This window comes from Prinia subflava, chromosome 8 (assembly GCF_021018805.1).
Source record: "Prinia subflava isolate CZ2003 ecotype Zambia chromosome 8, Cam_Psub_1.2, whole genome shotgun sequence".
Classification (NCBI taxonomy): Eukaryota; Metazoa; Chordata; class Aves; order Passeriformes; family Cisticolidae; genus Prinia; species Prinia subflava.
In genome coordinates, this window is record NC_086254.1 from 19497263 (window position 1) to 19518034 (window position 20772).

The window sequence follows — 20772 nt, forward strand, 5'->3', positions numbered from 1 at the left end:
TGTGACAGCTCAGGCAAGAGGATCTCACAAGCTCTGGTGCTCACTTTTCTTGTTTGCACTTTTCTGTGTGCTGGTGTTTGAGCACGTCTTGTCTGCAGGAATTTTTGGTTTATAATTTGAAAGACATATTCCCCAGTGCTGCCAAAGCTCTCCTGCATGTAGGGTCAGCCCAAGGAACAGGGCTGGGACACCTGATGGGCTCACAGTGCCATATTGCCACCATTTTCTGATCTGTTCTCCTGATGGAAGCGTGGCCTGAATCATCCTGGTGGCTTTAACAAATACCTTAAAGAACTCCAGATTAAACGATTCACCCAGCACCCTTCTTCTGCCTGGGAGGCTGTGGCAGTCCCTGCAGGAATCCTGCCCTTCCTCCAAGAGCCACGGCTGGGGCATCTCCATCAGTCACCCAGAGGTGCCTGCAGGGTGAGGACAGAGCTGCTCCATCCTTTGGCTTGGGCAGACACAGGGAGCTCTGTGTGCAATCACAAATTAACAGGAAAATCTCTCACAATCTAGTGTGTTGTACAGAGTAAATAGAGTTCAGTTTGGGGTTTTTTTAAACTTAAATAACAATATCTGTGGGGCTTGTGTTTCCCTGTGTGCAGTCCCTGGCATGCTGTGTTCCTGATAGAGTATGTCTAATAAACATTTTATTTTTATTTACCAGAAATGGAATGTGTTTGGAAGTGTGTCTATCACACTACCTCTCTCATTTCAGTTGGAATTGGTTTGTCCTGCAAATTGCTAATAAGAATCAAAGCACTCACAGAGAGAAAGTTTTCTAAGCTTGACTGTTGGAAACAAAATCTTGCACAGTACCCAGAGCCATTCTGGGTGTTCCTTGTGCTGCAAGGAACAAGGAATCCTTGTGATTCCAGAGAAAGATGAGCAATTTACTTACATTGAACTAATTGATATTTAGCTTTGTGATATGAAAATAAGATACTGCTCTGATGACATCTGAAGTCAGTAAAAAAGCTTATTTTGATATCATAGTGATGTGTCCACATTTCTTGGCCCATGAAACAATCTTCCCTGTTGTACCTTTAAAATCTAGTGGGAAATGTTTCCTGGTGAACTCAATAATTTAATTCCCCCCAGCAATATTGCTGGTTGATTATCCACCAGGCTTTTATTTTATCCATGTGCTTTTGTTTTACAGGACATAAAGAGCTGCCCAGTCCTGGGAGCAAGACAAGATTCAACCCTTTGAACTGCAGGAAGGACACCACGAGTGAGTGACAGCAGCAAACCCGTGGGACTGGGGGAGACAACTTTAATTTATTTGTACAGCACGCACATGGAAGGGTCCTTACCTCCTGTTTGGGTAATGATAAATGACAAGATGTTGACAGTTATTAATTAAACTGCCTGCCATAGCAATGTACACGATGATAAGACCTAAGAAATGTGTAGCATTCCTCCTGCTCCATCATGAGAATGAGGCCCCTCCACTGTTCTCTAGCAGAGATTAGACTAAAGCATCAATATTCCAGTACAAGCTGGCTACCTAGTAACTGCCTGAACACAGGGCCCTAAAAATTGAAATTCTCCCTCGTGTGATGTGTAGTAATTAAACTTCAGCATTCTTTCTGCAGGAAATGTTTCTCCTGTGTTGTTCCCACAGATTGTGCTACAACAACAATTTTAGCCCCATGAGCTATTAACCAATTATGAAGGGATTTTCTCAGTCTGCTTTAACTGAGGATCAAAGACAAACCCCAATTTTTTTCTTGCCAGATATTGTAATTCAGGACACAAAACACCAAGCATGTATAGGACTCAAGGCTTTGGACAGTCAAACAAAATGAACTTTGTAACTCAGATCCATTCAAACTTTTCTGATTTGCCTTGCCAATATTGCAGCTGCTTTTCTTCCTTAACAAACACATTGCCACACAATTGCCAAATATTTATCCTATTCTACTTCCATTTATTTCTTTCACATCTATATCCTTTATGTATGTGCTACTTGGAGCTCAGTCTGTCTACACTTCCCAGTAACTCAAAGTGAAATTTTTGAAAATTAACTGATTTTAAATTGCCATGGGCTGCAGATGTGAAGAATCCTTCTGTTATTAGTGCTAAATGTGTTTATTCTGGCTGATTAGCATGGCTTTTTTGGCCTTTCATGTGTAGAAGATCTTTTTTTAAACTACATTAATGCAATTTGGGTGATTGTCCTTTAAATGCTAGAGCCAGATATCAAAAATCAGCACAGCTCCACAGAAACCCATATCAGCTGCAGTTATCTCTTGGACATTACTTTCTTCTTATTTATGTTTTTTGGGTTTGTTTTGGATTGTTTAAAAAAGTTTTCTGGACCAGTTTTTCACCAGACTTGCATGTGAGGTCTCCCTGAAGGGCCAGGTCCAAATAAGTTTTGCCATAACTGTAATTTCCCTAAAGACCACCCCTAAAAAACATTTGCATGAATATCCTTTGCCCTGTGTCATTCTATCTGCACTCTAAGTATATATTAGAATTTATATTTCCACTGCTTGCAGAGAAATACAAGTAAATTCAAGGTCCTTTGGTATGCCTATACGTAACACATATTTCAAAATAATAATGGTGTTTTTCAGTAAATACAGGGTGCTGGCATTGCTGTCCAAACCAGAATTGCAGGTTTGAGGGCTGTGTAGCTTAAAAGTAAATTGGATGTGGGCTGAGTTTATTGCTCACATGCAAACTGCCAGCTCAGACTGTGCTGCACACATCCAACGGCCCCTTTGAGCTCCCAGACCCCCAAATAATGAAAAACTGGTTAAAATCCTTACAGGTTAGACTGACAGCACTCCAAATAGAAGGAAAGGATCTGTCTGAGGGGATGAGGCTTGTATTCTGAATTATGCCAGTTTTCCCACTAAGGATGCCTAACCACTCACTCCTATCAGTGGACAATGCTCCATTGAATATTTGCAATTTTTAACACTTTTAATTCCACAAAGTCCTGTTGTTCAATCCTTATGACTGATTGTGAGTTCTCAACACTGTATTAGAGATGTTACTGAAAAAAAACCCAGTTCTAGAGGAAAGTATCTTTTCCAATGGGCCCATTTTTGGCTCCTAGGAGGACTCTGGACACCTCTGATTTGAAGATTAATTTATTTGGAAGCTCATACTAATTGGTGATCAGGCTTAAATACACATATATTTTCACTGGAAGTCTATGTCATTGTTTGTCCTCTTCCTTCCCTCAATAATTTTCTGATGGCACTACTTTTGTTTCTAGACATGCAGAAATTCAACATGAGTGAGCAGTTTCTGGTTTTGAGCGCTACCCTTAATCTGAAGAACAATTTTAGGAGAAAACTATCACTTTTAAAACTAACTTCTCCTGCTAATTTAACTAGGGAAAAAAAATAAGGCCCTGCAAATAGCAAAACTCTCCAAATGGGAAAGTAATTACCTTAAATTAAGCCTTATTTCTGGTTATAAAAAAACCCCAACAAAACAACAACCCAACAACCACCCAATTCTAAAAGCATGTTGGGCAGACTGGAAGCATTAGAGTTAAATACTGGCCAGTTTATAGTGAAAGGGAAGGAAAGAGAGGAGGAAGGAAGGAAGAAGAGATTAGAGAAATTGAGAGATGTAAATAGTCTCAGAGGAGCCACTGTGTCCCAAAAGCTTCTCCTAAGGGAAGTTTTTACATCAAAGAATCTGGAGGTCTGAATGAAGAGTGACATCACTTATTTATTTAGCCAGAGCTGAGCTGTTTTCTTAATTGAAATAACCTCATGCTGCAAGCATTAAATTGTTGGTGATAATGATAATGTGATAATGATGCCTGTTTAATTTAGGGGCTTGATAACCATGAAATAAATACCCTGTTGTTCCTTGGTTTGAGAGTATATTTAAATTGCCTGGAAAGCCATGAACTAGAAAGCTGGAGCCTCAGGGTGAATGCTCCAAACAGCCTGGGAGTCTTCAGTGGGAGATGCATGACTTTGGATTTGGAACTCAGTCAAGATTTTGGGACTCAGGACTCAGTCAAGGACTTGGGGCTGCTCCTCTTTGAGGTGAAAATGATGGCATTACCCTTCTGGACACCAAGGACAGAGCAATGTGTTCTCACGTTCTTAAGAAAAGTCACAATTTCCATGTAAAGTGTGAGTTCCCAAGTGTCATGACAGGCCCACTGGTGTCAGCTGTAATCTAAGTGGCCAATATGGGGCAAAAAAAAAAGATTCACATCACGCACTGCCTCACCTGGGAGGGCTAAAATGGATGTTTATAGCTCCAGAAGAACTTAGAGCAGATTTCCAACACCTAAATAAGGCTACAGGAAACATGGACAGGCCTCTGCACCATCAGGGAGCCTGGGGACAGACTGAGGGGCAATGGTTTTAAGCTGGAGGAGGGTTAGATTTTAGGAAGGAATTCTTTACTGTGAGGGTGCTGAGGCACTGGGACAGGTTAGCCAGACAAACTGTGGCTGTCCCACCCCAGAAGAGTTCAGTTTATCTGAACACTGTGATGTGGTAAAGGTGAGGTGTTGTAAAGGTTCTCTTTATGTTTGTTATACTTCAGAATTAGCACGGCATGTGCTGATGAGTTTTAGTCTATTCAGGTTTTTGTTTTATTTATTACCTCTATTCAGATTAGTTTTATTGTCTTCTTTTTACAGTGAGAACTTGTTCTCATAGCAGATCAGTGAAAGCTTTTAGAGTTGAAAGATATAATCATATACAGCATCAGAAATTGGTTAACAGAGACAGAAGAATCAGCATTACTTCCTCCCTTTGGTCTTGAGGCACTGTGTTTGTTATATCCTACCCGGAGTAAAATTAATTTGAGGGAATAATATAAAAAAATACAGCAAAACCCAATATTCCCAATTCAGTGAAATGGCAACAAGGCACCATGAGCTTTGTCCAGGGAACTCTGCTGCTTGACCCTCCAATGTTCAGTGTTAAGAACTGTTCCCACAATTCTGGGGAGAGAAATGTCAATCTCTTGAAAAAACTTCCACTGGAATATTCCTTTGATGGCTCCAGCACTGTTTGGTGTAACTAAATGACATTGGCTGCATGTGCTGCAAGTTCTGCAGTTTGTACTGGCTTTATTTCAAATGCTGAGTTATTTTAGAAGTGCACTTCCATTGCTGGCCCGTCAAGAGGAGTTGCAGTTTATCAAATTTCAGGTTACAGCTGCACAGCGTGTTCAATCCAAACTCCAGCTACATATAAATATGTTATATGATAATTTCAGGCTTTTCAGGCTGTTTATTATAGAAAAGTTGTTCTGTGTGCCCATATGCTGCACTAATTTGAGTGAAACAAGCTAATTATAAGTTGATGTCATATGGCTAAAAAAATACATGTTTATTCCTTCCGTATTTCACATTGCTGACTTTCTCAGCCACGCTTGCAGAACACACATGTGTTGTGTTTTCTGGGCCTAGGACCTCACTGCATAAAGTTATGCTCTTTATTGTGCAATTTCTAATTAAAAAGATGAACCTCGTACAAAATCTTTGGGGCCTTGTGGATCCTTCTTCTGCTGGTAGGTTTCTTTTTCACTGAATAACAGCAGAATTGTATTTTTGCCAGAAAAAGAAATGAAGTAAGTGACTATTTTAAGCCGGTGAGTGTATTGTAGAGAATGTGCCACGGTCTACACAAATTGTTGGAAATAAAACTGAGGGGGAAAAGCAGAGAAATCATGAATTCTGTCTGAAAAAAGTGACTTTTTTCACTGAGGACTGCCTGTTTTGGCATTGTTCAGTTCTGACAGGCAGCTGGCTTCATCCAAGAGAAGGTAAAAACAGTGACCTGTTACTATTTATACCTCACAACACCTAAACAATGCACAATTGTGCTATTTTATTGCAAAAATGAAATGAAGACATTCACTCCCTTTAGAAGGATTTACAATTTCCAAGAAAAACCATCTCATGCTTTTGTAGAAGGAGCACTCAGCAGGTCACTGTTCATTCTTTGAAAAGAACTGAAAGGATGTAATTTTGTGTAAAAGAGAAACTCAAATTTCCTACAGACACTTTCTCAAACCCACAGTTAGGGCTGCTATCTCCTCTCAGATTATGCACACCTATATTAGAGGTTAAAAAATATAGAGGGTGATTGCAAAAATAAAGAAATAAATGAATCAACAATCCCAAATTCTCTGTCTGAAAAGAACCCACATGGATGTGGGGGTGGAGGAGAACGTGGCAGTCTGACTCTGAAACATCATATATTGTGATTTTGCCAGCTGTTAGCAAAACATTATTTCCTATTCGTCTGCTGATAGCAGAAATTGCAAAAGTGCTGGTTGGAGGTGACTGTTTCAGGAGTGAGATTACAGAAGAGCAATCATCTCTGCAGACTGCTCATCTCACCCACCTTAAACCTGGGGTAAAACCAGAGAAGTGACTGCAAACAGGAGAGGAAATACAGCAGTAAAATATCCCAGGACTTTTCACCCACTGGGTTTCTTTTATATACTTTATATCTTGCAAAGAATGAATCCTTACATTGTGAGTCAGAAAAATGCAAGATTCTGAGAGGCAGTTCAACAGCAGGAAACTTTTGGCACTTTTGCTAGGCAAGAACTGGATGGGACAATGTTTTTTGGGGTAAGAGGACCTGTTCTAGGTGGAATATCTGGGAAAAAAAATCATTACTGGCTCACCTGAAGCAGGCCTGCTGCTCCTGAAGTGCCTGAAACCCAAGATGAAGCCTGAGATGAAGTGAAGCAAGTCTCCTTCACTGGCTAATCACAACCAATATTTAAAAAACAACATTTCATTGATTTCAAATGCTTGAGAGACTGTGGAACAGCTTTCCAGAGAACTGAGCTGCTTTTCTCACTTCAGCAGTGCTTGCAGGTGCTCATGAATTCTGAAAATTAGGCCTAAGTGTCAAAGATAAGTCTGGAAAATGTTGTGGTTGTGACAATGGTTTATTTTGGGGTTTTATATGGCGTATCATGTCTTAGTAAGGAAAGGACAATTCCTATGCTGGTTGTTTTGAGAAAGCTCCTCATCTTCAGATCTGCACTGAAAGACCTGCATGCTGTGTGCAGCCCAAGCTCAGTTTTCTCTGACTTTATTGGAAAATGTTTCTTAAAAACTAAAAGAAAATGAGCATAGGTCTACAATACCAAACTGTAAAAATTTTAAACTGTTGCTGGGCAGCACTTGCAAGGAGTTCCACACTTCTTTTCCATTTTTTTTTTTTTCCAATAAAAGAAATCTGAAGCAATCAGATTTCGATCCAGAGCTCTTGATTTGATTGACAGTTCACAAATTTATTGTTTTCTTTGGTGGCTTTACCTGGCTGTGAACACACAAATCAGGAAATGCCCAGGGGAAACAGAAATGAGGATACAGAAATAATTCTGAGCTGCTCATCTGCCCATGAGAAACATCCTGGACCAGAGCAAGTTCCAGGATGGAATTTCTTTAGGGATTTGTGGGTTATTGGAATTAAGGATCTTGACACGTTTGACCACAGAGACTGGACTTGGCACCCTGACCCTTCTGTAAATCCCTGGCTTTGCAGGAAATCAGCTTTATACTGTAGCTGAAAAATCAATGAGTCATTCTATAATTAATCATTGTTTCTACTTTATTAACAATGTATTTAAAATTAAAAAGAACAGACAATTATTTTTAAAGCAGTATTACGTCTTGTTCTCTACAAGTTAAAACATTGCATAAATAATTTCTGGAAAAAAATAATAAATATGTAATTCACTCTCTGAAATGACACCTTTTCTCTCTAGGTTCTGGTCCCACATAAAATAAATCTATCAACATTGCAAATTTCCACAGTTTATATTATTTGAGCATAAATTCTACAGGACATATAAAGTATGTGACAATTCACTTTCTAACAATATTCTTTAATGCAAAAACACAAACATTAGTCTGAGTGTTGAGAAGCTAAGTAAAGGAAAATTGCTGCCAAAGGAAAGACTTATCAAAGCTTTTTTTATCCTAAAGACTTTTCTAGAGGATTCATGACTTAGCAGAGGCTCACTTTTAATGCAGAACCACCACCTTACTCACAGAGCTTGGTTTTAGTGCTACAGAGTGTGTGGCCAGATAATCCAAACTCTACAGAATAGAAAATGTAAATGGATGTATCTAAGCTGATATTAAAGCCAAACATGTTCTAGGAAATAAGGAATATTCAGTATCTTCTATGTTAAACTATGTATAGTGTTAGCTGTTGACAGGACAAACATCAGTGAGGTTTTCTGGTTTGAAAGGAGCATCTTTTTCATAAATCTGCTCCACTTGGGAGAATTTGTTGAATTGTCCCTAAAACAAATCACTGTTCCTAAATCAACATAGTTTTAGTTGCCAAATCTCAGTTTTGAATTTGTTGAACCCATAATTTTTTAATTAAAAGTATGAAGTAGATTTGTCACACTTTCACTTCTGTTTGGACAACACTGGTGTCATATTTTGATTTCTGTGTTTGAGAGGAAACCCCTGGTGCTTGAGGACATCTGATAATTGGTGTCATTGGTGTTAATTTTCCACCAATTTGACTTCATTCACCATAACTTGAAATCCCTGCTACCTCAGAGAGTGCTAACTCTGCTGGTGTTCCCCTAATTGCAAGCTTGGCCTGCATCATTGCCTGGGAATGGGATCTCAGGATTCTTTTCACATGAAGTGAGTGGAATAATTGATTTCTGTGAAATGATTTCTGTGGAATGATTTCTGTGGAGTGATTTCTGTGGAGTGATTTCTGTGAAATGATCTCTGTGGAATGGTTTCTGTGGAGTGATTTCTGTGGAATGGTTTCTGTGGAATGATTTCTGTGGAGTGATTTCTGTGGAATGGTTTCTGTGGAGTGATTTCTGTGAAATGATTTCTGTGGAGTGATCTCTGTGGAATGGTTTCTGTGGAATGATCTCTGTGGAATGATTTCTGTGGAATGGTTTCTGTGGAGTGATTTCTGTGGAGTGATTTCTGTGGAATGGTTTCTGTGGAATGATCTCTGTGGAATGATTTCTGTGGAATGATCTCTGTGGAATGATTTCTGTGGAATAGTTTCTGTGGAGTGATTTCTGTGGAATGATCTCTGTGGAATGATTTCTGTGGAATAGTTTCTGTGGAGTGATTTCTGTGGAGTGATTTCTGTGGAATGGTTTCTGTGGAGTGATTTCTGTGGAATGGTTTCTGTGGAGTGATTTCTGTGGAATGGTTTCTGTGGAATGGTTTCTGTGGAATGGTTTATGTGGAATGGTTTCTAGCAAAGCGTGAGTGTCACCACAACAGCCTCACTCTCCTCTGCCTCCCTGCTCGTACAGGACACACAAACTCGCATGGACCTCCAAGGGCTGCCTCCAGCTCCCTTTATCTCATTCTCTTATCAGACCATAAGTGCTACAATCTGACAGATTTTTGCCTACGTGAGCCTTTGACCCAGCTTAGCAGAAGGAATTGGAACCTGCTGCAGTCAGAACATCGCGCTGTGGCCTCTGAGTGCCTTTTGATGGTTTAGAGAACATCCAGAGCTGCCAGCCTGTGCCACCCACAGCCACCTCCTAATAAGCATTTTCCAGCTCGTGCTGGTTGGATTTGCCGCTCCTGGCTCTGGACAGATGAGGCTTCTTGTTCTTCTGGGGCCGGGCGCTGTCCTTGCCGAAGTCCTTGAGCTCGGACTGGTTGTGGTAGCGGGTGTAGCGCTTGCACTTGCAGGCCGTGGCCGCCCGGAATTTGTGAGTCCGGGTCTCCTGCTGCGGACAGGCCATGAGGACGCGCTGCGTGCGGGTGTGCGCGGGGATGCAGCGGAAATCCAGCGAGCTCTGCCGCCACCACTTGCCCCTGCCGATGGAGTTGGGCAGGAGGTGCGAGGGCTCGCAGTGGCCCGAGCAGAGCAGCTCCTTGACGGGCTTCAGGCTGCGGCACGGCCCGTCCGTCAGGTACCGCGTGGTGCGCATCTCCCTGCAGCTGAACTCGGCAGCGTCTGCAGGGACAGAGAATTCCTGCTCAGAGCTCAGCTCCTCTTGGGAAAACACCCACCAACCCTCCCTGCCCTGCCTCCCTGCGCTGGCAGTGGGAAGGAGGGACGCACTGGGGGGATAAAGGTGTTTTTAAGGGCTTATTTTACCTCCCTTTACCATTCTCTGATTTTGTTAGTTATAAAGTCACTGGTGTTTTTAAGGGCCTCTTTTACTTCTCATTATCCTTCTCTGATTTTGTTAGCAATAAAGTCATTGATGTTCTTAAGGCCTTCTTTTACTTCTCATTATCCTCCTCTGATCTTTTTTTAGTAATAAAGTCACTGGTGTTTTTAAGGGCTTCTTTGACTTCTCACTATCCTCCTCTGATCTTTTTTAGTTATAAAGTCATTGGTATTTTTAAGGGCCTCTTTTACTTCTCATTATCCTCCTCTGATTGTTTTTAGTGATTAAGCCACTTTTACCTCTAAGCCAAGCCTGTTTTGGCCTTGGAGTGTTTTTATCTTACCTACTCATAAACCTCCAAGGGCTGCCTCCAGCTCAGTTTATCTCATTCTCTTATCAGACCATAAGTGCTATAATCTAACAGATTTTTTTGTGCTGATTTTTCTCTCCTCTGCCCAGGTTTGGTGGGTGCCAGTGTCAAACCCCGACAGCTCCTGTAGCAGATCTCTCTCTGAGCCAGGTACAAGCTGAATGTCTTGAACAGCAGATTTTTCAGGAGAAGCATCTCAAAAGCATCCTGACTATTCAGCTGCTCCAGCTTGAATAACAATGTACAAATTGGTGAGGAAAATCCACCAGGTACATTTCATCTCAGTGCTGTGCAGGGGGAATGGAGTTTCTGGAGCCCAGCCCCAATTTTTGACAATATTCTCCTGGCTTCCTTTACCTGTGGGCAACACCTCCCCCCACTGCTCTAGTTTAACTCTATTGACTTCAGGTGCTGAGATTTAAATTGCTTTGCAACAAAAAAGTGTTCCTTAAGCGATTTTTAGCTTGCATAATGCGTTCCAGGTTAGAGAAATTGCAAGTGACAGCAGCACTAAGGAATTCCCACTATTCAGGCAGCAGCTTTTCCAAGTTTACTGCTCTCTGTGGTAATTCCATATATCCCCCATAGTTGAACTAGAGAAATCTTCTGGCTATTAGGAACCTTACAGATCTTTTCCTCACCTTTTTCTCAATGGATAACTATAGGTAAATGAAGCATTGGAAAATACAAGGTTTCTTAGCATTAAGTATTTAGAAACTTCCCAGTTGTAGGAACAAAACTTTTCCTGAAAGTGTCTCTTTTCCCAAATGAGTTCCTTGGTTAACTGGCTTGTTGGGAAGACACTAAATTTGATTTTTAAGTGTTTATCAAATAGCTTTATCTGGATAAACACATTATTGCTTTCTCTTAGTCAAAAGGACAGTTTTAACTCAGGAACACTGCTTGTGTCGAAGCCTTCAAAGATCAGCTCACAGGGAAGGCTGTGTCTGTCAGCCTCATCCTCCTCACTGGCTACAAGGTTTAGTTCAGCAAAAGAGAATTCTGACCCTGAATCAGAAGAGCATTTGTACAGACATTTTAATTTTTTGTTTTCCTGTGAAGTACAGAAACAGGATTTTTAGTGCTCAGATTTATATTTGTCAAAGTATATTTATATTTGTCAAAGTACAGCTAGTAAGATTTCATTTTTTAAAAGTTTGAAGGACTGCATTAATGAAATTAAACAATCCTTGTCAGCTGTGACAAAAATAGAGGCAACTGAACTCCACGTGCACTTTAGTCTAACACTCCCAAGTTCTCCAAGCACCTAAGAAAATTATGGCTGTCTGTAAATAAAAAATGTGTTAAATAAGGTGTATTGTCCCTCCATAATGCAGAGGCAGTTAAATACCCAGGCATTTGCTCTGTAGGTGATATGTGCATTTATGTCCTGTCCTGTGAGTGTGCAGGTGCAGAATCCCTCATGGGCTGCTGCATGTGTTCCAGAAAGGTCTGGCCCCTTTGGAGCATAATTTTGATTATTCCATATGTTAAAGATGTCACAATAAGCATTCAAGACCATTGTGTATCTTACACAGCTGCCCAGTGTCCTTCAGTCTTTGATTTCCTACGTTAATGTGCTTTCCACTTTGCAGAATATGCACCTAGCAGTGGGGCAGGTTCCCAGGTGATGCCAGAGCAGTAAGAGGGTAAAAAATGAAGGTATTGAGAGGTGACAGGAGAACCAACCTGCTCTGACCTGGGGGTTGCTGGGGCTGCCTGGGAGGAACAGAGCTCCCCCTTTTAGGAATTTAGGAATCTTTTAAGGTTATGCTCTCAAAGGCAGTACTTTTGTTTTTCCTTCTTTTAAAATGTTGTTAATCCTATGGTTTTAAATGCCTTAATGACAGCTGCAGCAAAAATTCACAATTGCCTTCCAGTCATCCCCAGAAAAAGGAGGCTGGCTAAGATCTGCAGTGCACAAAGTGGAAATTCTAGGTTTGATCTGAGCTGTGTTGCTCTGTGCTTTATACTGTGTATCTGGAGGACCAAATTTGCTCTATTTTCCAGTGGAAAACTTTCTTAAAACTGCGTTTCTCTGCTTGGTGTGAGCTTTCCATCTTCTGTCTCTCCTCAAGCTGGTGTCTTGCATCACTGCTGAAGTTTGACATTTGCTCAAGTGCAGTGACAATGTATGTTGAAGCACTTTTGGCTGCTGGGACCTGACTGAAGATCTGTTAGCAAAGAACAGCAAGCAGCAATACTTCTCTTATTTAGCTCAACACAACCCCAGTGTGCCACTTCTGATGTGTGATCTCAGTCACAGCTGCTGTGGGTGTTCCTAAATACTGCAAATTTCTATTATTGTCTCCACTGTCAACCCATTCCTCCATCCTAATATTAAAGAGGGAAAGAGAACTTGTGATATTTCCTCACAAAACACAGAGAAGTGGTAAGTGATACCTACTACAGGTTTTATGAAGTGGTAAGTAATATCTACTACAGGTTTTATGTATTGGAGTTGTCTGCAGAGAGCAGCAATGTTCATCAGTAGCATCAGTAAACTCCAATTATATTCTAATGTTTATATTCCTACTTCTTCAATAGTAGATGTTAATTCCCATCACTTAAAGCAATCAGGCCCCACCTAAAAGTGTTAATAAACAAATAAGTATAACAAGTATTCCTTTACAGTTTGTCTGCTGTGACCCAAAACAGTAATAATGATGTTTTTCTTACCGTTAGGGTCTGGAGCTTGCTGTATGTGTCTTCCTCCATGCTTTGCCTGGTTCATTGTGTTGTTGTTGCTGAGGGTCGGCTCCATCGGTGTTTCTGTGTTTTCAGAGATCTCAGGGATGATTTCTGTAGCATCATTTTTAAACATCTGCCAGCCTTGCACCGACTGGAATGTGATTTGTGTCACGACACAGACAGCACACACAGCCCAGCAGATCTGCATGGTGGCAGCTCACAGATCAGCTTTTCAGCACCCTGACAGGCTCAGATCCCAGGCTAAGGCACATTATTCCCCTTTTTAAAATCCCTTTTAGAACCAAGCCAGCCAATGGCTATACAAAGTGGGAAGGGCTAGACAACTCATTCATCTCAGCTTTTGTCAGTGTGAAATAAAATGGGTGTGTGGGGGTGGGTTAGTGACAATATTTTACAACTTTTATGCAAAAACCTCTCGTGTCTACCTAATTTTTGAGCCTGACAACAAATGGTGATAGACAAAACTACAACGAATTGCAACAAAACTTTCTGCAGTTTATTTCTAACAATGTGTAATTAAAACCTGCTCCTGCCTCCATCCATATTTGAAACTTTGGCTGTTGTCTTTTCCAAAGGTTTTCCAGACTTTTTACATTTTACTCTCATTATTCCTCTTCCCTTTGCTCGCTGTATAAAGTGAGTAAATCTAGAAACTCTAGCTCAGTAGTTCTGCTTTGCAGTCTATAGGAAAATGATTAGGGTTAGGGTAGCTTTTTCCTCCCCTTTCCAAAACAAGGAGCTCTACATTTTGTTTGTACTGGAAGAAGCAGGGGAAAGCTTCATTTCAATATGAGAAGTTGTTGTGTTTACTTTTCCTTAAAAATAGTTTGCTTGGAATACATTTTTAGGTTAAACAACCCAAATGTTGTACATCATAATTTTTGATGTGCTCTTCCCCACATTTTTAACTTTTGGAAGAGCCACCTAACACATGTTTGCATTTGCTTTAAATTCATTGCATAGTACTACTTCTGGACATTCTCTGAAGTGTTGAACATAGGACATTTGCTCATTTTAAACAAAAAAACTTGGCCAGACTGATTTCCAGCCATGATATAACCAACAAAAAGAGAAAAATGATGACTTTAGCTCTAGGGCATTTATGCCTGAGATATATTCATATATCATTTTTCAAAGTGTCATCTATGGTATTCTTCCTTGCAAAAACAAGATGATAGTGGTGAAAATATCATAATTTCTGTGTCTCAAGACCACATACACTTTCAAGTGATTTGCAAATGATGTTAGGCTAAATACATTAATCAGAAAACATCTCAGCCTTTGGGAAGGTGAAGATACCACACTGAGCTTGTCACAGCTCCTGAAAACAAAATGTTTGCTTGAAGCAGTACAGGGACACTGCCATGCTTGTCACAAACCTTCCCATGAAAATATTTCCTGTAGAAGAGATTCAAAAAGGATTCAGTCTGATTTTCCCCGATGATTGTAAGACTCAGAGTGGTTTGCATTCCATTCTGGCCATTCCCCTGATCGGGTACAGAAAAGAGGTGACACCAAATTCAAGGTGTAGGTGTGCTGTCCCTTGGTGTGCCCTGCATGATGAACAGCAGCAAGGACCTGGGGACAGTTCACCCCTTCATCCACACAGACAGACAGACACACAGACACACAGACACACAGACACACAGACAGACACACAGACACACAGACAGACACACACACAGACAGACACACAGACAGACACACAGACACACAGACACACAGACAGACAGACACACACACACAGACAGACACACAGACAGACAGACAGACACAGACAGACAGACACACAGACAGACAGACACACAGACAGACAGACAGACACAGACAGACAGACACACAGACAGACAGACACACAGACACACAGACAGACACACAGACAGACAGACACACAGACACACAGACAGACACACACACAGACAGACACACAGACAGACACACAGACACACAGACAGACACACAGACACACAGACAGACACACACACAGACAGACACACAGACACACAGACACACAGACACACAGACACACAGACAGACACACAGACAGACAGACACACACAGACAGACACACACACAGACACACAGACAGACAGACAGACACACAGACACACAGACAGACACACAGACACACAGACAGACACACAGACACTCCCATCAGGTGCACCACGGTGCAGGGGCTGAGCTTCAGCACACCTGCTCTCTGCAATGGTCCTTCCCTCCAACACTGCCAGCTGAAATATTTTGTAAGGTGCTTTCCTTCCTTGTCTTTTTTACTCAGCCAGAAATTAGAAATCAGCATTCTCAGAAGTGCTCTCCTTTCCAAATACTCCAAGGAATGTCTAAAGAAATCATGTGTTGTGTTTCATCCTACAGTGTGCCCTTCCTCCTTTCCTCCAGCCCCACCTTAGGCACCCAACCATCTCAGAATGACTCTGTTTTTATGGAGGAATACAACACAATATTTTCTTTCTACAGGATTTTTTTCTCCTCAGCCAGTCAGGATATATTCTTTATATATTCTTTAATACAGACTGTTGTAAAATAATTTGCCTCCAATATGCTGATTATTTTTTCTCTATCATCATCATCATCATCATCAGTGGCACTGATTATCTTTCATTAACTTCCTCCTTTTGATAAAGCAGTTTAGTGATGGTCTCACAAATACAGGAAACCAAACTCCCAACTATTCCAAAAGTTCTTTAAGCATAATTTAACATTAAGCATAATTTAAGCATAATTAACATTTAGTTAATCTATTTTTGGTTTAGAGCTAAACTGAACAAGGCATGAAGGACTTGAAGTCCTGAAGGATCAGGAACTAAACAAAGATTTTTATATTATTTTTGTCAGATAGGAATAGCACCATGTGTGGCTATTCTGCCTGGTCCTGAGTGACACCAGAGCTTGTGGCAACACAGAGCACAGCTGAAAAGCAGAACAGGAGAGCAGAACAAAGCTGAGTGCTGGTAATCACTGAATCCTTGCTACCTCTTTATTCCTCTGTTTAAATGCCTTCAGAATTGTATGTATCCACCAAAGCTCAGTTTCTGGTAATTTCTTTTCGTGTAATATCTGCCTAAAGAATATTTCCAAAAGCTATCGCTGTCAGTGCGAGCCTACTAGAGAGAATTTCGTTTAGAGTAATCAACTGTCACATAAAACATAAAAATCTTCTTGATTTTTATGATTTTTTGATGTAGCTTCCTTCAAGTACTTAAACAATGCCCTGTATTAACTGTCTTAACATTTATCTGTATAACCCACTTGGAGAAATGACAGCAAAACAATTTCTGAATGAAAAAATCAGAAGTTATATTTAGCCTGTGGCTTAAAACTTCTGATCCCTAAGCTAGGAGTGCAGCCTAACAAATGCCAGGAACAAACCCAAATCTCAGACATTCAGATTCCTTAACTACAAAAACATTCTTTCACACACTGTAGCTGCTTGCCTGCCCACCGTCCTTTCAGCAGCAAAGCAGACACGGTCTGGGCTGGAGTTCCCCCCAAAATTTGATTTTTGCACTATTAATGAAGCACAGGAAAAACAGAGTTCTCAAGGACAGAGTGCTGTCAGAATGAACCCTCACTGCCAGGGTGGGACTGATGCTGGACCAGTTATACTCAGAGCTGAGCTGCTGCTCTCTGAGCTGAGCAATTCCACCCTCACCAGCTGTGGTGTGCCCAGAGCCAGGAGCCAACCCCAGGCAGGCGCTCGCTCGCTCCCAGCAGGGCTGGGGACAGAACCCTGAGGATGAAACCTCATGGGGTGAGATAAAGATATTCAGATTGGAAATGGAAAAGCCACATAGGCAAGCAGAGCAGAGAGAGGGATGAACACCTCCTGTGGTAGGCAAGGACAGGCGCCGCGGAAGATTTCGGAATGTAACGGAAAGGCAGCTGGGACTCTTCCTCCCCCTCATGCACAGAGATAAGCGAAAACAGTCCCTCTGAGGTAGGCAACTCTCCCTAACTTCAGTAGTTTTCCATCTCCCTACTAACTACTAAGACCCACCGTCCCTCTGTGACATAGCAAAACCCCTTCGAGTATTTAACCCCAAGATACAAGCTAATAAATCGCCGTTTTGACCATCCACCATATTGGTGTCAGCGTTTGTCTATGGCCCGAGGGGCTGGGGCGAGGCTCAGCTGCCGTGCTGTCCTTTGAGACCAGGTCGCCTCGCCTTCTATCTGAAGGCAACACTCCTCCTGTGGGCAGCGGGTGCGTTCAGCACCTCTGGGAGAGCAGACCCCACCACCGGAGCTGTTACTGGGGAGGACTCACCCCCACTCCAGGCTTTGCATGCTGAGCTCGCTGCAAACGGGCTGGGGGATCCATCGGGCCCTTGGCTCAGCTCTCTCGGGGTGTCCCCCCACAGTTCCCACCCCCCAGCAGAAAAGGCCTCAGCTCTGTGCCAGCCCTGCTCAGCAGTAACAAAAACATCCCTGGAACACCGTCAGTGTGTTCAGCACAAAGCCAAAGCACGGCCTCCCAGCAGGAATAAAGCTCAGCCTGCCTCAGCCCCAAGCACTGCTCTGCTCCAAGCAGGGATCAGGGACACCAGGGCAGCAGGTACAAGGAGTTGGTCAGGGTTTATCTCGTATTTTAATCCATTGCTGCTGCTTTCTAAACTCAGGCCTCTCTCCTGAAATGCTGGCACTGCAACACTGCAATGCAGGCAGACACAACTAAACCAGTTTCTGAAACTGGTTCAGTCACTCCCAGTTCAGCTGCTCCCTCTGAGGGGGCTCTGCTCACCAAGCCTGGAGCTGCACAGGGGCAGTTCCAGCTCCTCTGTGGACACTGCCCAGGAATTCAGTTTTTGACATGGTCAAGAACTTTCCTTCTCAAACACCTGTTTGTTGTTTTTTTTTCCCTGATGCAGCCTTTCCCAATGAACCTTCAGCTATCTCAGAGGAATCCTGCAATGTCACATGCTGCACAGTGAATACAAGTCTGAATGCTATGATCTCCTGAAGGAAGCCAAAATAAATGGATTCTTATTATTCTCCTACCAGAGACTGATAAATCATTCTGGTGGCTTGTCTTTTTCAGTGACAAGAATACCCTGGATTCACACAACAGCACAGCTCAGGGATTCAGTGATGACTGCAGGGAGGAATACCAAGCCTACAGCTCCATCTGGTGAGTCAGCCAGCCAGGAACATCGGCAGACAGAACTAAAATTGAAATGTGCAACCAACACTTGATTATTTCCAGGATTTATTTGCAGAAGAAATTATTAGGACACTAATTCTCCCCAGCAAATCCTTAAAAGACACCTCTCAGGCTTTCTGTATTTTTAGCTTTACCCACTCGTGAAGCTCAGAAAGTAATTTTAGAAGAAACTTCTGTGCTAAACTAAGAAAGATTCCACTTGATAGTCTCTCTGTGCTAAAAACATCATGGTAAGCTAGCAGAACTAATACAAAAAAGAAAATTTTTTTATTAAATAAAAAATAAAAGTCCTGCTTCTACTTCTGGCATCAGAGATTTAATTAGTTCTGGACAACAGCAGGCAGCTCAATGAAAGTATCTAAATGATGAAAATAAATATTGCTAATATTGTTTCTGGTGCTGTTCTTTGCTGAGGAGGAGGAGGATGTATTTGATACAAATTTGTTTTTCAACTCAGAAACATGATTATTATCCACAACATGATTATTATCTTCATCTCCAAGGCCTTTTATGAAGATGAATTCTCACATCACTAACCACAATTACTGTAAAAGAGAAGGATGTCCAATTTTAATACAGGCTTAGCACCCAAAAATGGAATTACAATACGTTTTGTGGCTGCTAGTTCTGTATTCAGATGCCATTAATTCTAAGTTTGAAATAACTCCATGAAATATTCACTTTTCAGCAGTGCACCATTCTCTCATGAAGTGTTTCTGGCAGTACCTGTGGTGCAGAGCTGCACCCCAGCTACAACACCTGGCAACACTGCAGCATCAAAGGATGAAGAAAGAACTATAAAATGTTGTTTTTGCTTTCAATATCAATTTTTAGTTACAGATTTCTTTCCTGTACTTCTTCATCAGCTAAGAAAGATTTAGTTCAGTGTGAGTAGGTGAATGTGGTTTTACATGTATCATCATTTTTTCCATCTGGACTTTCATCTTTGTTCCTTGGTGTAAAATATGAGTAGCTTCTCACCTCTCTTCCCCCCTCTCTAACTTCACTAACTCTTAGGTACAAAAACCCCTAAGCCATTGCATTTTCTTTCACTGGGCTAGACTTGGCATGGTAGAGATCTCTGTTCCACAATAGATGTATATTTTATACAGACACCATCCCTTCTCCACAGCACCATCCACACAAAAATCACCACACTGCTATTCAGGATAAACACTTTAAGGTCAATCCTGATTACACTGTTTTAACTGTGGCCAGGAAGCTGCAGCTCCAAAAGCAGAGTGCTGCTGTTTGCAACAAACAGTTCCTTTAAAATGTATCTTCCTAAATCAGCATTTTTGTAAGGAAAATCTCACAGCAGAAGGGCAGGTCCTCGGGAATTTCAGAGGAATAAAAAGTTCTGTTTTTTCCAATACATTCTCAATTTCATATTACATGTAAAGAGAGCTCTCATTCCCATGTTTTATACAATCTTTCCTTCTACCATCAGGAAAGGAAATTTAGAAGTACACAGCGTATCACTGTGGATTTGAGGCAGGCAAGATCTTCCTGGGCAGCTAAAATGGGCAGAGGAATTTGCAATGTGACTGAGAGGAAGGGTATGATCCATTAATGGAGCAGTGCTCTGACATTTTAACTATTTTGAGCCTGCTCTAAAAGCAGAACTGGTTTCATTGCTGAGTTGCCTATCAATAATTTTAAATATGATATACTGTCTCGTTTTTAAAACCAATTTATAACGTTGTCTCACCTATGCCTCTCCACCCTTATATTACAAAATATTTGCTTATCAGTTTTGTTATACTGAGACAAATGGGCCAGAGCAACCATCCTAACCAACCTACCCAAGAGTAACAAAGCTCTAATGCCTAATGGTCTCTTAGCTCTTTAATGGACTGGAAATTTGATTTCCAAGTAACAGGTGAAAGTTAAAGTGTGAATTTCCCTTTTTTTTTCCTTATAGGAAACTGGTGCTAAGACTACAAAGTGTGAGACAAGGCAAAAAAATGTTTATAATAGAAATTTTAAAAGACTAATTTATAAATTAGTATGAAAAGTCAGCATCGTAGAAAATCCTATTTCTAAAGCCACTACTCCTATTTCACACAACATGAAATTAGTAACTAGGAATTTTGAAGAAGCAATTGATCTACTCCTGATTAAATGGATCAATGGGAGAAAGCAAATAGGTGTGTAATTACTGAAATTGATTACTGCTTATTAATACTGAATAATCCTGATTCAAAACAAGCACTGAATACTGAGTGACTGTGGAGATGTGACAGGGAACACCTTGCAGAGCGTTCCTCATCTGTCACCTGAAGGACACCACAGAGGAAAGGCTCCTTGATGTGGCAGTTCCATCCTGTGGAAGGAAAAGCAGTAAGAGTGGAGCTCAAGCAGGATAATCACCTCTAGAGTTTAAATTCAAGTTTGTTATGTTGATACACAG

At 41.3% G+C, this 20772-nt stretch overlaps 1 protein-coding gene across 1 annotated transcript; it reads right to left on the minus strand.

Annotated features, from left to right (window-relative positions):
* Positions 1-6656: 6656 nt before the first annotated feature.
* On the minus strand, positions 6657-13813 carry SOST (sclerostin). The gene is made up of 2 exons (XM_063403994.1): positions 13148-13813; positions 6657-9938 (listed from the first exon to the last, which is right to left on the minus strand). The coding sequence occupies exons 1-2, from the start codon at positions 13365-13367 to the stop codon at positions 9517-9519; spliced, it is 642 nt and encodes a 213-aa protein (XP_063260064.1). The 5' UTR covers positions 13368-13813; the 3' UTR covers positions 6657-9516.
* Between the last annotated feature and the right edge of the window lie 6959 nt (positions 13814-20772).